Source organism: Oryzias latipes, chromosome 4, assembly GCF_053564925.1.
Source record: "Oryzias latipes strain Hd-rR chromosome 4, Olatipes_Hd-rR_3.1".
Lineage (NCBI taxonomy): Eukaryota > Metazoa > Chordata > Actinopteri > Beloniformes > Adrianichthyidae > Oryzias > Oryzias latipes.
The window spans coordinates 27,780,992-27,798,320 of NC_136240.1; the positions used below are offsets into that span (position 1 = coordinate 27,780,992).

At 37.8% G+C, this 17,329-nt stretch overlaps 1 protein-coding gene across 4 annotated transcripts in view; it reads left to right on the top strand.

The window, feature by feature from the left end:
• Nucleotides 1-17,329, top strand: part of tgfbr3 (transforming growth factor, beta receptor III) — a 74,407-nt gene that overhangs the window by 42,762 nt on the left and 14,316 nt on the right. For 2 of the 4 annotated variants that reach the window (XR_002290010.3, XM_011474319.4), the window contains exons 5-14: nucleotides 3,623-3,806; nucleotides 5,116-5,278; nucleotides 5,626-5,773; nucleotides 9,621-9,804; nucleotides 9,879-10,096; nucleotides 11,435-11,590; nucleotides 12,267-12,368; nucleotides 12,693-12,869; nucleotides 15,682-15,963; nucleotides 17,153-17,291. Coding sequence is in view for 3 of the 4 variants with exons in the window: in XM_011474319.4 (XP_011472621.1) it covers nucleotides 3,623-3,806; nucleotides 5,116-5,278; nucleotides 5,626-5,773; nucleotides 9,621-9,804; nucleotides 9,879-10,096; nucleotides 11,435-11,590; nucleotides 12,267-12,368; nucleotides 12,693-12,869; nucleotides 15,682-15,963; nucleotides 17,153-17,291 (1,753 nt within the window). In the remaining variant the exon portion in view is untranslated. The remainder of the gene's footprint in view (nucleotides 1-3,622; nucleotides 3,807-5,115; nucleotides 5,279-5,625; nucleotides 5,774-9,620; nucleotides 9,805-9,878; nucleotides 10,097-11,434; nucleotides 11,591-12,266; nucleotides 12,369-12,692; nucleotides 12,870-15,681; nucleotides 15,964-17,152; nucleotides 17,292-17,329) is intronic. The other 2 variants (XM_011474320.4, XM_078946218.1) reach the window with 2 other exon arrangements.

Genomic DNA, 17,329 nt, shown 5'->3' on the forward strand with positions numbered 1-17,329 from the left:
CTTCAGCCAAGGACAGAAAGCATTGCCTCCTCCAGCTGCAGTTGGTTGGTTGACTGATCTTTAACAAAAAAGCAAGTATAGTGAGTTTGTTAAAAACCGCTCTGAGTCCCACAGTTCCCTTCTGAAATTCCTGAGGTTTTCACTGCTCTGGAAAGCCTGGAGCTAATTTAGCTTTCAGGCTCTTCCCTCTGATTCTTTGTGACTAATTATGGTTGAATTCCAGAAGTTAAAGTGATAAACTCTGCTGAGCTTGGCAAGAAGTAAGAAGAAACCCCACCCCTACCCCTCCCTGATGGCCTAGGGCACCACCCTGTTCCACTTCACCATCTTTCTATAAGCTCTTGCTGTAGTAAACACACTAAAAATAGTTGAGCAAAATTCTTTGACAGTCTGTCTGCAGTATTTACAGCCTCTGGTGACAATGCCAGGAACACAGAGAGGTGCGTCCAGAAGTCAGACAGATGTTACGCATGAGGACCTGAAAAGTTATGTCTGCAAAACCTAAACACACCAAAGGATTTTATCTGTTAAGATAATTGCAGTCTGGGGTGACATAGCTATGAAAAAGCAATATTATGTATTAAACCAGCTCTGTGGTCTTAGGATAGAGTGTCCGGCCTGCGATTGGAGGACCGTGGGTTCGAATATAAAATATAAAATTGTTAAAAAATAAAATGTAAATACGGTCAAATCCTCGCTGCTTGAAAATCAGCATCAATTCAGTTAAAAAAAGGTTCCTAAGCACAGTTGGGACTATAGATCCCCTAGCTGATGGGTCGAATTCAGAAAACAAATGTCACACTTAGGTGTGTGACAACTAATGGGACTAAAACTTTATTGTGCTTGGATTCAGTTGGATTGAATGTTTTAATTTGCCAGCTGGAACTGTCTCATCTCACACACAGTCTTTCTGAGAGAAAGAAAAACAATCTTGGAAATAAACTAAAGTGTCTTTGGACTCATTTGGTGGCTGGGTAGAGATTTACACAGATGTTAATGTTTAACAGTGAAATGAAACACATGGATTGTGCACCATATTATGCTTAAAGTGGCCCTCCTCTCACCAGAAGTTCCTTCATAAGTCTTTTTATTCTACTTATTTCTTTTTTCTGTGTTATAGTCTTACAGTAAATGTTTGAAAAAGCTTTTTAAAAGTCTGTACGTGCTAGCCATTCATTTGTGTAATACAATTCTATTTTCTTTCAATTGGTTTCAATTACATACAGTATTTAGGAGATCATACAAACGTATTCCAGCTCTTACTGTGTTTGAAGTAATAAAAAGAAAATGAACAGCAACCTTTCAAGAATATGCTGGTTGGAATTTTAAAGGATTTGAAAGTAAACAGTCAAAAAAATTACCCTGACATTAAAACACCTTTCCTCAGCTGACAGTACCATCAGTGCATCTTCCTCTATGGCACCAGGTCCCTTCACCAGTGGATCCTGGTGCATTTGCCAGACATATTTGAATGCACTCACAGGTTCCCTTTGGAATATGTTGTTTTCTGTCAGTATGGCTGACAGGGCACAGTGTTAGGGCCATTTGATCCATATACAAACAACAGGTTTTTGCTTTGTATTGTCTGCAGTTAAAAAGATTTGTTTTAAGTAAAAGTTAAACCCTGTCAGGTTTGATGCCAGTTCTGTTCTTTACTTTAATCCAATGGATAAATGTTCTTGCGGTTCCTAACTGAGGAAGGAGTTTTGTCTTTAGAATCTGCCGTTTGTGGATGACGTGGCTTCCTCAGATTGTGACCTCCAGTTTGCAGCTTGGATGAGAATCAGCTTCTCCAAATTTGAGGGCATGGTTCTCAGCCAGAAAAGGTAGAAGGCCACCTCTAGGTTAGGAATGAGTCACTCTCCCAAGTGGAGGATTTGGGGTATCTGGGCTGTTTACAAGTAAGGAAAGGATGGAGCGTGAGGCTGATTTATGGATTGGTTCAGCATCTTCAGTCATGCAGACGTTGTATCTGTTTGTTGTGGTGAAGAGAGAGTTGAGTCTGAAGACGAAGCTCTTCTTTATTATTAAAAAAAATAAAAATACAAAAAAAAGTATTTTAAAAAAAAGTAAAACAAATGATTAATCGCTTATTGAAAATGGTTAAATTGATCGACGTTTAATGATATTACTTCACTTGCTCCAAAAATTGATAAATTGATTCAAAAATCTTCCCTAATGTAGCATAATTTTGCACATGTTTTTAACTTTTGATACTTGATGAAATTTTGCTATGAAAATTCCTGAAACAGTGTTGTGTCTACTTTACTGATGTAGTATTATGTTTTATTCATATGAATGACTTTTATAAGTAACATAATCTGCAATTATTTCAGATGACTGATCTGCATTTGCCATGTTGATTTCTAAAATAGTTATTTTTTACATAATAATTAAATAATTCATCTTTGTCATGTGCTTAATCGATACCTTATGATTCTTAATTCTGTCTGATAAAAGCTAGGAACCGGATATTGATAAATCATGTAATAAAATGGTTATAGTATAACAGGGTGGGATTATATAAGTTCGCTTCCTTCCACTCCCTTTCAAGCAATATTTATTAATATGTCTAATTATCCTAAGTTTGATTAGTTACTGTATGAATGTATAGCTGATGATTGTATTGCTTTTGTGTATTATTTCTACTTAATTGCTTGAAATAAACCATTTCAAATCAAAATTTTTTTGCAGTCAGTTTAATCTTTTGCCCTCACAGCTGGCCATCAGCCTAAGGTGGTAATTAAATAGCCAAGATCAGATATATTGGTGGTAAAAAGGGCTTTTCTCTGTAGGGTGACTAGGTTCTTGTCCAGGGATTGGGAGCAAACGGTATTCATTTAAGGGGAACTCAAAGTAAAGCTAATTATACTTCCAGATCAAAAAAAGACATTTGGAATAGTGAAAAAAACATCTTTTTTCCCCAAGTAGTTTGGACAACTGCCAACTATATTACCTGGATGTCTTTATAGAGTGGCGTTATAAGTATGTTCAACTTACAGGATGTCCTGCGACACGAGACATGCTGGAGAGATTATACACAGTATATATAGTGGTATAAAATGGATAGATTACACTCAAAATCCTTAATTTTTCGCCCTTTGTGTAGCGCTTTAGCATAACCTCAGTTGTAAACTGGTGCTTTATAAATTAACTGATCTAAATTGAATTGAATTGAACTGAAATTAGAATTTAAAAGCAATTGCACTAAAAAGGCAACTTTGGACTTGCCGTGAGATTGTCAGTTGTCAAAATTATAAATCAAATATCCATACAAAATTTCAGTTGTATTTAAATATAAGTCAGAGGCATTAACTGATTATCTGCTGCACGCTAACAGCTGAATGAATGTTAAGACAATGTAACATAATGACAAAATTCTAACTTTAATGTCAAATTGGAGGATATTGTAGGGACCAAATACCTTTTTGTTTGTACTGTGCTCTTTATAAATACAGAAATTAACTCTAAAATAAAAAGGTCGCTTTTCTTTCTACTTTGTCTCGTTCAGTCTGTATTTTTTGTTTTTTATTTTACCATCTCCAATATCTATTGTTTTTGGTTTTAAGCTATTTATTTTTATTATTCAACTGACTCAAATATTCCTTTTTGTGTCTTGAAGGTATCACAAGGTTCGGAGGTCTACTTCAAGACAGAAAACTTCTCTCTCTCCATTGATATATTCCATGAAACCCTTCCCCGTGGCAATGAGCACCTCCTCGAATGGGCGCAGAGGAAGTACCATGCAGTCACCTCTTTCTCTGAGCTCAGGATGACTAAAGCTATTTTCATCAGAGTTGGTGAAGGTTTGTATATGATAAAGGAAACATCTAAAAGTCTGAGCTGCACAATCCTCCCTCAGCTTTACTAACTTTGCTTTGCTTTAAAGACCCATCCTGATGTTTTTTTGTTTTGTTTTTTTGACATTTTCTTGTGGCCTTTTTCTCACAATGGAGGACATGTATAAAGAAAACGAGATTAAAATAGCATGTCTAAGAATTTCTTTATTTAAATCGTTCTGAATCAGGAGATGATGAAAATATACTCCACGCCAGCAGTCCCACCCACAACTTAGAGCTGAATTTTTAATGAATTACTGCCACTCTGCAGAAACTATGTCCTAAAAAATGGCACAGTTTTTTGGACTTTGGGCTAAAACCGATATAATCATTTTCATAGAAAAATAAAGCTGCTATTTACAGACAAAACCAGGAGTTTTCCTCGACATGCGGATTTATTGAGACAGTTGTTCCAACATACCAGAAGTCCCTCTGCCAAAAACTGACTCTCGAATGTTTCACATACGCTGATGATGTTTTTTAGTATATGAATAGAATACCAGTTTTACGGCGGTTGTCATCACGCCTTAAAAGTCAGACGCGCGGCTGAAGTTTGCATCCAGTTGTTAGCATCCACTTTGTTGTTACAGGGAAAATCAAAAAGTGAAAGTTTAAACCAGCCTCAAACATTTGATAGAGAATCAAGATTTAATCAAATAAAGTTGCTGACTTGTGGAAGTTGTTTCTGATTTGTGTAAACTTGTAAGAGGGACATTTATGAATTTTACAACAGCAAGGGTGAACTAGTTAGGTAACCGTTAAGAAACCTGAGCACAGGAAATGTTCTTCTGTGCCAGCCCCCCCACCACCACCCACCCACACACAAACAGACACACACCCACACACACACACTTTAAGATATTAAACCAGACTTCGCCTCCATTCTGACCGGTCCATGAAAATACTGTCTGACATTAAACCGGTTGGTGGCCTGAAAAAGGTTGGAGACCACTGCAATAGAATACTAATTTAGACAGTGTGAGGACTACAGTTGGGTATTGAGAGAGCGAGGAGGTTGAAGGTTCACTTTTTGTCTTCTGTTAGAAAAATTACTAACTTTCTGAGGCAGAAAACACATAGTGGGTAATTGTGTTTTGCAAACGCAGTAGAGCTGCTCGCTCATAACTTATAAGTGTTCTGAAATTTGCACCACTTGACTGAAGCAAAATCTCAGTGAAATCTTCTCCAGCTGACCTCTCTTGGTGTTGTTGGCGGTGTTGCTGATGTGAGCACAACCTCTTTCCAACTGCTAACGCAATCATGCTTCTACCCACAGATTCAGAGTTTTCTGACACCTGCAAGATTGACACCAAGTTCTTCTCTTTAAACTACATGGGCAGCTTCTATGACCTGCAGCCGTCCAATGGCTGTATCCTGTCTGTGCCAGGGAGAGGCAGAGAAGTCCACATCATTGAGCTTCAAAGAACGAACTCCAGCAGGTGGGCAGCAGAAACAGAAGATATAAAGACATGTTTTTGACAACAACATGCTCCTTTTAGTCTGAAGTTAATCACAAAGTCAGAAAAACCTTTTTTATTACACAATGTTTCCCTGTAGAAGATATTTTACAACTTTGACAGTTCCAAAAATGTTTCTTCACTTATATATTAATAGCCACAAAAAAGCAAATGTGAAAATGTTTTGAACCTGCGGTGCACTGAAATTGGCTAAAATCTTCATTCGTTGTGCATATGTCTGTTGTTTCTCTGGGAATACAGCCAAGTTTTATTTGGTTGGCCAGACGCAAGATGACACTATGTTGCTTTTTGTTATTTTTTTTCTGCAGTGGTCTCCAGGTGGATGTCATTGTGGATTTGGGGCCTTCAGAAGGCAATAGCCATGTGTCCAGGGACGTAGTCCTGGTGCTGAAATGCACTCAGCCCGTAAAGTGGGTTGTCAAACCTCACAGTGTAATAGGGAAACTGGAAGTTGTGGTAAGATAAAGGAATATTAACACACAAATGCTTTTTGGAGGGATTAATACACTGATGGTTATGTAGACATGCATGCTTCTTTGGCTCCTTCGAATGACAGAGTGAGGATAGCAGCTTAATGGTAGTAGAGAAACACAATTGACAAAGGCATCACATAATGTTAGAGCTGGACCACGGCAACTGATTCACATCAAATAAAGTCTCAGATTACTCTAATAAAACATAAAGGGCACTGTTTCTCTGCAGCCACAATCATAAGCTAATTACTACAGTGTCTTACATCCACCATACGTCAGTAATCTGGGGTTTCACTTTGAAGTAAAAACCTTTATTCATAAAACTCAGATCTATCAGGGCACCTATGAAAAGTAGTTTTTTTCTCTTAAAATTGGTGGATCAGTTAAATTTTGGATCAAGTTGATGCTGAACTTTCTTTTCTCCCAAAACCAAATGCAGTTAGTCTCAAGAAGCTCTAAAAATTGTGCTTTGTAAAACATTTATTTTATTAGTCTGGTTTTGCTTGTACCAAATGATTTGTACTCCTTTTTCTGTAGTTTCTCACATCTCTGTGGGCTCTTTCAGTATTCTACCAGTTATTGTAAAGGTGTGCAGAGGCCATCCTCTTCTCCTCAGCACTGTTGCTGTGCTGCTAAAGCCAGCAAGTTCCCTTTTTTTAACGCGTCTGTGTTTGCACAGCTGCCTGACTGCTGCTGTATATTTAACTCTGTAGGTCTTAAGTTTCAGGTCAAACCATTTAGAACTTCAGAATTAACCGAGAAATGTTGAGAGACATCTTTTAGCAGAAATGAAAACAAAAAAAGAAAGGATCACAATTAATATTAGGTGTTTATGTAAAGATAATCCAATTATTGGTATAATTTCAATTATAATGATAATCTAATGTAAAATAAACTGTATTAATAGTTTAAAAAGTTATTAAAAGCATCATCTGGACTTCGTTTTTCAAGTGAAAGCCCCTTTGATAAGAAGCAAAACTTCTTCAACTTAACAAACCAAATTCATTTTAAAAAGTCCTTCTGGTATAGAGCCGTCCTGTATGAATGATTCTTTATAGCTACTGTATTTATGTCACAGGTTTATCACTATGCTGGGCCCTTAGTGGTCGTGTTTTGACGTTAATGGCAAATCAGAAGAATATATTCCATCCTTTACATCTTATGGGACAGTTTTCTCTCCTGCAAAATTTCTTGTGAATTTTGAAACTATTTTGAAGACCAGCGTATGTGCACAGTTTGGAAAAAAACCTTTAGCTGACTATTTCAGCTTGTACATGAGGTATTAAACGTAATTCTTTCTTTTACCTTAAAAACATCTAGAATCTATGTTACTAATCTAAGTTCAGGTTTGATGTGATTTGTGTTCCTAATTACCTCAAGTTGTCCTGTAATTTATGTAGATGGATAAAAGTTAGTAGCTTCTCTTGATTGCAGTAAATGCTGGTTCCGAAGCATTTTGTACGCACCCCCAAGGTTTACTGTTAAAGGCCACCACAGTATGATCATTCATCAGTCACTGTTGCAAGACCACCCCACGTTTTCTGAGTGCAAACAAACTGAAAAAGAACAACAGCTTTTGATTAGCAGCTCTTGTTCCAACTCCCTCCCTTTGAAACAAGTTGTTGCTGCAAATTCTTCGCCTGCATAGTATTTCTTTGAAAGACCCCTGTTTAATATCAGTGTATAGTACGAGATGTTAGAAATGGTAACTTCTAAAAAATACAGGTCTCTAATGTATTGATCATATACTACCAGACACGGTAGTTATATTGGAGCGTGTGTGTACATTCATGCATACTCAACCAACTGAAAATTCTACACTTAGATTTACTTTAATAGGCTAAAAAATGTTGTAATCCCTCTGTTAATAAAGAAAAACCCACACTGGTTACTGAGCCTACTTTACTGAAAAAAATCAAGAAACAAATTCGAGAAATTCAACCAATTAAAATCAGACACAGCTTTTAAGTTTAAAGTGTGGGTAAATTGCGAGCCATAGAAAATATATAAACAAAAAAAGTGAAATATGTCACTTGATTGACACGCAGAATGCCCAATCGAATATTAGAGGATCAGAGCAGAACAATTACAGTCATACATGTTAAGGGAAAGCAGCACACTCCAAAGCTTTTCAAGCCTACATTGTTAGTCAGTGCTATGAGAAAAAATTAGTTTTGAAATGATTTCTAAGTTTCATATGAATCCAAAGAGGAATATTTTAATGTTTTTGGTAAGAAAATCAAAAACACGAGCTGCAACATTCTGGATCAAGTAAAACCATTATAGGAATTTATGTTTTTCAACCAAAGCCACCAAACTGTAAAAATGAATTAAAGAATTTAATTCAGCAAAGTTTACTTTCTCCTTTGCAAATCTGAAAAAAATGTCTGTAATAACAAAGTTGCAAACTTCCAACTGCGTTTAGTCCAAGTTTGACAGCAATGTTGATTTGTTTAAAATTGCAACAGCTCTTGTCAAAAGACTTTTCTATGAGTCCATATTATAAATGCTATTGTGCTAAAACACTAACCTAAATGGGGTGAGGAAAACAATCTCAGCAATTATCCCTTTCAACATGCAGTGTTCCTTCACAAAAGTGAATCTGTATGAGATAAACCGCGTAGATCTATACAAAAGACTGCATCACTTAAATCAATATTTCAATCTCAATTAAGATTGATTTAGTTTGATTTAAAAAAAATCTTCGAATAGGTCATCTTCTACAGCCGTTGTTAAAATCTTGCTGTAGCAACATGCTGACATCAGTGTTGACAGTAGTGCCGTCTTCCCATGTCTCTTTGAAAGGTAGCCAGCTCTTTCAGTGGTTTGATAGCCTTGTCAAAACCAAAGACTGTTATTGCTTAACAGATTTGGCTTTTTGAGAAATGACTGGGGGAAAAAAGAATCGCTCCTCCTTACCCGTCATTGAAGGGAAAACTAATCTGTCACTCTTTTAATTACAGCTGTAACATGCTGTAGCGGTTCAAAAACAAGCGAAGAGCTAAAAGAATGCATGAGACCAAAGAATACACGTTAATCATGCTCATGGTCTGCTGGTCTTTAAGAATGATAATTAAATGATGGCTGTGATTTGATATTAAAAATATGTGGGATAACAAGTATGAGACACATTAAAAGAAATTAAAAATTCTCAAATTAATTGGAATTTTTATGCCATCTAAACCCATTTACTAAACATGAACGTGAATTTTCCACTTTGGTAGACCATTTAGAATAAGACCATTCAAGGCTAAGAAAAGGTGCAAAACATTTGTTTTTGTTTGTCACCATTCGATAGTTTATGTAATTTGTCATCCAGCTGATTGAGTCACTCCACTTCAACATTTGACCATTTTGTCTAAAGTCAAAAGTTGTAAAGAAGAGCTGCATTACAGGACAATGTCGTCAGCATAAAACAGTAATTAGGATTTCTGCAATCAAACATGTTTTTGATATAATGTGGAAAATAATCTGAGCTTTGGGGTACAACATTGAAGATTTTAAGGGAAGTGAAAGTGGAACTACTCATTTGTAAACACTGTGGTCTACTTAAAAAAGTTTCAATTGTAATTGTATCTCAGTTTGAGATGCCCGTTTTGTGTAGACTTATTAATTACAAAGTTTGGACCACAATGTTAATTTTCTAACAGAATATTTTTTAAATCTAGTGCCAGGAAGAGTTAATTGATAGCCACAGAATAGTGACAGTCAGCCAACATTGTCTTAAGTCAAAAACAACTAGAAAATTAAATCTTACCGCACTTGTTTTGTATTTTTGTTTGTTTGGTCCTTGAGATTAGAATACCACAATGTCTTTTGTTCTCCTGTAGGCCTCTGATGCTGTGTGTGAAAGATCCCACATGTTCCCACATGAGTCAACGGTCTCCAAACAGAACTTGCCAACAGGGTTCCAGGCTTTGATCAGGTGGGCTCAGGAGCAGGGTTACGGCCCAGTGACTTCTTACACCAGCACCGCTGTGGCCAACCATTTCAGTATCACTCTGAAAGAGCCAGGTAATCTTACAAAGGCCTACACAGCAAGATAACATGTACTTGTAAAGTTTTCATTAACTCTGCATTTATTTTAGAAGCTGTGAGTTCTGTGGAGAGAAGATCCTCACTTGAGCATCTTGGAGAAGATTCTGGACCCTTTTCCTCTTCATTTTTTCCTCACTTTTCTGAAGGTCCGCCCTTCCCGTTGCCTGGTCAGAGCGAACAGCCTGACCCACAGGTTTTAGATGTTGCTCATACAGTTCTGTGTGAGGACAAAAGAATGGTGGTCAGTATCGAAAAGGAGAAGCTGAAAGTGAGTGAGCAGAAAAAAATCCTCTATTATTGATTCTGTTGGGCTAGCTGCAAACCTTGTATTGTTTTGCCTTCCTGCTTCATGAATGGATGTTTTTTCGAAAGTGTTCCCTCATTTATTGTGGAAGTTATCTTCCAAAAAATAACCCGTGATAAGGGAAATCTGCAAAGTAGTCAGCTTTATTTTTTACAAAAATTCTAGATGTTTTAAGCCTGTAAAACTTATCACAACACACTTTATGCACTTCCTTCAGATAAACACGAACATTTTCAAACTTTTCTTTCTTGTTTAAGCTCTCAGAGTTCAAACCTTCTTAGAAACACAAGAATTATAGAATGAAAACAAAAATCATCTTTACTAGTTTACTATGCGTTGTAAAAAGAAAAAACAAACGTGCAATATTGCACAAAAGAAGTCAGCGAGACCACGAAGGGTGAACCCTGTCACAGCGAGGGAACACTTTACTCTACCTATGAAAATAACTCTTTTTTTCAGTTTTACCTTTAATACATGCCCATAAAATACTTAAGGCTTCCTAGTTTTTTTAAATGTAATGATTTGGTGATTCCTCCATGATTGTCTTGGAAATGGAATCTTTTTTAGAAAGGCCTCTAAAATCCAGCGTAGTTATTGTCTTGGTCGTAAAAATGTTTACTTTATTATTTCACAATTTGTTTGGGTATTTATATCATCACAAGGTTTTTCTTAGAAGTCTGTTTTGGAAAAATAACATGTAGTAAGTAAAGCCATCAGGATAGTCAGTGCAAACATATACCCAATAGAGACAAATTGTCATAACCATAAGGATTCTAGTTATGTTTCTGCTCCACTCTGATTAGGAAATCTGTCATAAATCTTTGTGTTCACCTAAGATTCATTTTCAAAACTCTGCAAAATCTGCAGATGATTTGCTAAAATAGCACCACAGCAAATGAAGGACAATGTTGTGTAAGCAAATTTAACATCTTAACATTTACATTCAGTAATTATATATTCTAACTAATAATGTCTTTTTATAGAAACTTCAGAAAGTGAGAGTTAGTCTGAAGAGTATCAAAAAACATAAAATGTAAACGTATCTTGAAAGCTTCAAAGATTTGGTGTGTGAACACAAGGTTTGCTCATTACACAATAGAAACTAACTGGAATTTGTAATTAGAAGCTGGAACTCAACCACCTTGTGGGATTTGCTTATTTCCTGAAAACTCAGCTTCACATTTCTGCCTGAACATTTGCTTGTCTTTGCATTTACTTGTTTCTTTGTAGTTTGCAACATGTGCTTTTTAAGAAATTTGTTCCTCATACAGTGTTGCTGAGGGTTTCTGTGTTTCATCTTAGGAAAAAGGGTTCAATAATGCCGTCGTGGCGTTTTCAGATCCCAGCTGTAAAGCAACAACCAATGCAACTCACTACATTCTGGAAACTCCTTTTAATGGCTGTCAAACCATTGAATTTCCCATGCACGATAGTGCAATGCCTATGTATATCAACTCTGTGAGTATAAATCTAGAATCTTTTTCTTTTTTTTAACATAATTTTACATCAACAATAACAAATCATTGAGGTTGCATTCAAGGTGTTAGTTCTGCATCTCTACATGTTATACTGTAAACCAGAAGACTGGCAGCTGCATTGCTGTACCTTTTTTTTAAACTTTAAATCCCTAAAGGAAATAAAATTACATTTGTGTTTCTCAAGGTTGTGAAACCTTTGTAATGAACAACAGTCAGATCTGTTATTCCCCCGTTGACTGCCGTCATTTGGTGAATTTGTTTTCTGTGGTTTTGTGAGGGGCAAATGTGGAACACTTTCCTTTGTAAAGCAGAACCCTACGTTATTTTTTGTCTTTTCCGTTTGCACATGAAAGTATGGACGTCTTTTTCTACAGGAGATTTGTTTCTATGACCGTTTTTAAGAATAATTATTCCAGACTTTTGTCTTTTCTGTGTTGCAATGTATTAAGTAATTAGTGGCACTCAGTGTCAATGTTAGTGTCAGTGTTAATGTTTTTTTTTGTCAGATCTGCACACTGATCAGATTTTTTTTCTGAAACCACAGTGGATTTCTACATTTTGATAACTTCACCACTTCTAAATGTGACAGCAGAAGGTGTTACCTGTGTCAAAGCTTTGCTGTCAGCGATTGATTGAGGTTTCCCTGTGGATTGTAGGTTTTTGTAGATCCTGGTGAGATAAACAACAGGCCACAAGATCACAAAGCAGAAGATTGGTTAGGTCTGTTGTCAGTTGAAAATCAGCGACACTATATAGCGGTGAGTCAGCTGACTATGAGCAGTTAAATCCACTTTGTTCAAAGAAAGACTAACATGACTGTTTTTGGCTAAATTTGATTAGAATTTATTTTCAGTTTAAAGTTTTTCTAATTGTTCTGGTTAATAATAATTTTGAAATCTAAATTTTCTTATGCGTTAAAAACACATTTTGCATGATTTTGCTTTGCTTTGTAGATGTCGGCAAGGCTTTCTTGGTTTGTCTTTCTTAATTTTGTCTCCATTAGCATTGATGTGTTTTAAAATAAGTTTCTATTACCAGACCCCTGCAATTTTTATATTTCTTTTATTTTATTTTCCTTTTAGGTCAACTGCACTAACAGGAATGAGCCGGAAACACTGACAAGAACTTTGCCAAAACAAGACTTGCAACCACTAAGCGACATTACTTTCAAGATTGAGTTGTATGATACGAATCTCTTCAACAGTCCTTTGCGCCAGGCCTTCTACACAGTTTCACAAAACCAGACCGTGTTTGTGGAGGTACGATTGGTGTTAAGAAAGTGTTGTTTTATAGTTCAGTTGTGATGCTGAGAATTTTGTCATCAGATTATAACTTTATTGACAAAGCTGGTTTCTGTCTGAGAGTTGACCTCTTCTCACTTTGATCTTTGTGAGGCGCTCACAAGGTCCGTTTTTGTTTTGACTGTTTGAAGTTGTAATGGTAAATCTTTCTCGGACCTTTCACCCTGATAATATCTCTACTCTGCTTGGAAGAAATTCAGTAATTTCAAAGATGGTAACAACTGACATGCTGCAAACGTTTGAAGAAACATTGTGATATCAGCTGGAGATACTTCTCTGAGAGTGTAAACACAGCCATCTGTGTGTCTGGCACAATGGCTCTCAGCCTGCTGAGATCTGAGACTGTTGCATTCAAGTAGTTATCCATTAGTTTTCCTTGTAAGTTGTTTTCCCTTAAAGATTTCTTTGTGAGCAGCTACAGATTTCAGTTTACGGCATGATACAGTGCAAACTATGGTAATAAAATACAGCTTAGTCACAACTGCCCTTATGGCTAGATACGGGCTGTCTGCGGGCAAAAAATAAACAAACATGTTTGTGGTACACAGGTAGCCCATAGGAAGTATCAGTTGAAGACTGCTAAGTGAGAATGTTCACACACATTTGTTTCTATGGGCATGAAACGGGCGATCCTAGCAAGCGGTCGTAGCACACACTTAAACAATATGCATTGGTAAGTAAGGGTGACGTAGGTTAAATGCAGATGCATCAGTCTGATTTTTCCTTTTCTCAAACCCCTAAATCCTGTGGACTGCACAAGGAACTCTTTAGTATTGTTCAAATGATTAGTGTGTGCCCTGTACAAGTTTGCCCGCAGACCACCCGTATCTAGCCGTGAGGGTCATTTCGACTAATGCTTACTGACGACTAGTGTGGTGTAAGGGTACCATACGACAGCGTTACCTGTACGTCATAACTGTGAGCAACTTACATTAGCCTTACGAATACTTCATGATAAACTTTCCACATGCACAGCAATCGTAGGTTTAATTTCCAGTGAGCCTCAAGGGAACTGCTTCACACACCTGAACTAGGGTTGTGCCGATGGACGATATCATCGTCCATCGTGATGGGTGACTGACATCCCGATGGAGAGACCACCATCGTGATGCCACGCCCCCGCCACGTTGCGCGTCGACACCATAAGCCGCGGTTACATGTACAAAATATCCTGATGGGATCAATGGTCAGATTAGAATCCAACCGTGTAAATGGGCCCAGAAAAATGTTTTCAGAATATAAAAACGTTCACTAAGGTCACACTTTCGGTCGGAATAAATCATTCGCACATGCGCAGTTGGGTTTGAAAAACGGAAGGATATAAACTCCGCCGAGCGGCTTTTTTTTTTCAAACTTTATTGTATGTAACAATTCAATACAAAACATTGTTAAACAGCGCCGAGCGGCTATATACATTGACATGTCAGCTCGGTAATATATGAGACGATCTTCTAAACGTGCCTTTAATAATGTTACGGTTATTATGAAACACCTGTTCGCTCATCATTTGAATTTTAATCCGTGTGGTCAGTGCTTTTTCTGAACGAAGCCAGGATTAGCAGTATGCTAACACTGGCTAACAACATTAGCTTTGGGTGGCGCTGCATCCTGTGAATAACATCAGCCTTTATTTAGTCGGGACACGACTGGAAACACAAATCCACGTGATTGTTTGAATGTTTTCTAAGGACTGAGCGACATTTCTGCTTTGAAGCTCAAACCGCTGTGTGTGCTGACGATCCGAGCTGTGCTCAGACACACACTTTTAGACCCGGTTCTGAGTTCGGTTGCTTGTACCCCTAGAGCTGCGGGACGGATCGCAGTCTTAAATCTCCCACACATACCGCTCATGTACCCCCCCCCCCCCCTTCCCATCAAACACAAAGCTGTAAGTCCGCACTCCCCCGGAAGTGCGGGAGCGGACTACTTCTTTTCTAATTTGTTTGTTACTTTTTTTGTTAAAGTCACTTCCCTCAGTTTATACTGGATCATCGCGGATTAGTCATCAGTTGGGAAATAAAATGAAAAAAGCAAAAAAACGAATAGCAGTTATATAAGAACGAAAAATGTAAAAATACCCCCCCCCCCCCCCCCCCCCCCCCGACGATGTCATCGTCCATCCCGATGGTTGACAGCAAACATCGTCAACGGCCAATTTAAGGGACATCGCCCAACCCTAACCTGAACCCCCCTTAAAATACTTGAACCAGCCTCTTCTCTCTAGGACCCTCTGAGCAACCCAAAAACCTGCTGCACACATAAGTCAACCCCTGTAAGGTTGCATTTGACTGTATCTATAAACATCATGCTGTCTGTTTTAGAATCTTTTAAAGGGCTATTCTTAAGCCTTTCCAGAGTAAACTATATCCATATACATTATAATATATTACCTTTGGCACACTAAAGAACAATAAAAAAAAGTTGTTTTCATAGTTTCCCATCTTGATCTCTGAGGCACCGGCTTTCGCTCCTTGTTGGTGCCGCCTATATCATGACGCCAACCTAGAGTCGGCCTCTGCAGTGAGTGTTTGTCGTAGCCTGGCGGCGGTGCTGGCAGCGCTGACTCAAACTTAAACTCTTCTTTCTTGAAACATTTTAACACTCATCCAAGTGACTTCATCACTCTGCTCTCTGAATGTGGAAACGTTTCATGAAAGTAGATTTTGACTCCAGATGCCTTGACTCAACTCTAAGGCGTCACCTTGATAAATTAGAACTTTCACCGACCAATAGCTCATGGTTCATTTTTCTTTTCTTTCATTCATTTCAGGTGACTTCATCTGAATATCATCCGGATGTAAGCTTCATTATCACATCGTGCCGAATTTCTCCTCACTCCGACCCCAAAATGGACTTCGACTACAAACTCATCGAGACATTTTGCCCAACGGACGACTCTGTCACCTTCCTGCCTCCTCGTCCCTCTGCAGGGATGGAGAATAAACGCTTTAGTTTCTTCTTCTCCTCAACATTCAACAGACATTTGCTCTTCTTGCACTGCGAACTTTCTTTATGCTCCAAGACAACTAAAGGGAGCCAGCAACTGCCACTGGTGTGTGATGCAACTGTTATTGTGAGATGTGACAACTATGCTGTGCAGCTCATTTTTAAGAAAAGATTTAGTTTGTCTGTTTTTGCTGACTTAACTGTCAGTTCTGTCTCTGTTTGCAGCTGTCAGTCTGCAGTTCTTACCTAATCTTTAATGACTGTCATCTTCTACAGTAATTTTTTTGAACTCTGATGCTACGTTCACACCGTCCTCCACACAACGCACGTTCAATCAACCACATTCAATGAAAAGTCTTTGAAAATGCTAATATATACTTTTTGGGGTTCTGCTTTTAAAACCTTCGCGTTCACAAGTCACTACGCAAGTTTTTTGGCTTTATTTCCCAAACACGTAATCATTGAATGGGCATTGAAAGCTAAACCAATTGACCAACCAGAGACTCGGATTAGGTAGTAAAGCACATGTAGCGCCTTTTTGAATTCACGGAAATGCCAACAATTTGAAAATTGACCATGAAGGAGAGATGTGTTAATTGCACTTTGTGTTCCGGCTGAAATTATATAACATCAAGTCTTTCGTATATCAGAATAGAGCTGTGAAGAAAAAAGCCTGGAGCAAGATTTGCGAGATTTGCACCGCTTTGAAATTTTGCGCCAATTCTCTTTCAACTGTAGCTAAACTGTAGGTTCAACTGCAAACACCATATACTAAAAGCACGTTCAAGAACCTGCGTTCAGCGCGACACAGGCCCGATGTGAACGTAGCCTTGGTCTCCCATTTGCGACCTCAGATTTGCGGGAAGTTTGTGAAATGTTTGCTTTTACAAATGTCATTTAGAATGACTAAAATCACTTAAAGAGGATTAATTTTCTTCCTCCGAACCTCTTTTTGTAATCCATTTATTACTTACTGTTTTATCAAGAACAACATCCTGCAACAAAACAGAATTACTTTCTGCTTTTCCATGCACCAAGTTCGGGGGAAACCTTTTTTTTATCATCAGAATAGTTTCCGAACAGACATGCATTTCTGCTGCACCAAAACATTGAAGATTTTAAAGAAGTAGCCACACCCTCACCGAAGGCTCACAATGTAGAACCACCTAAAGTATCATTTGAAACTGTGGAAAAAATGGTATAAGGCTTTTACGTGTCTGATGTTTGCTTTTTTTCTGTCTTCTCTTTCCTTTCAAAATTTAGATAATTAATGTTGTCAATTCTCATATCCACAGTGCCTGAAACCCGATGAGGTCTGTTCCTTATCGTTGGACAAAATCTTGCAGTTGATGATGAACACCAAGGCGTCCGTGAAGACTTTGGTTGTTATTGATCAACCAGATCAACCGATCAGTTCTGTACCTGAGCCTCCAGGTGAGCAAGGGATGAGCAAACTCACTCTATGAACAGCG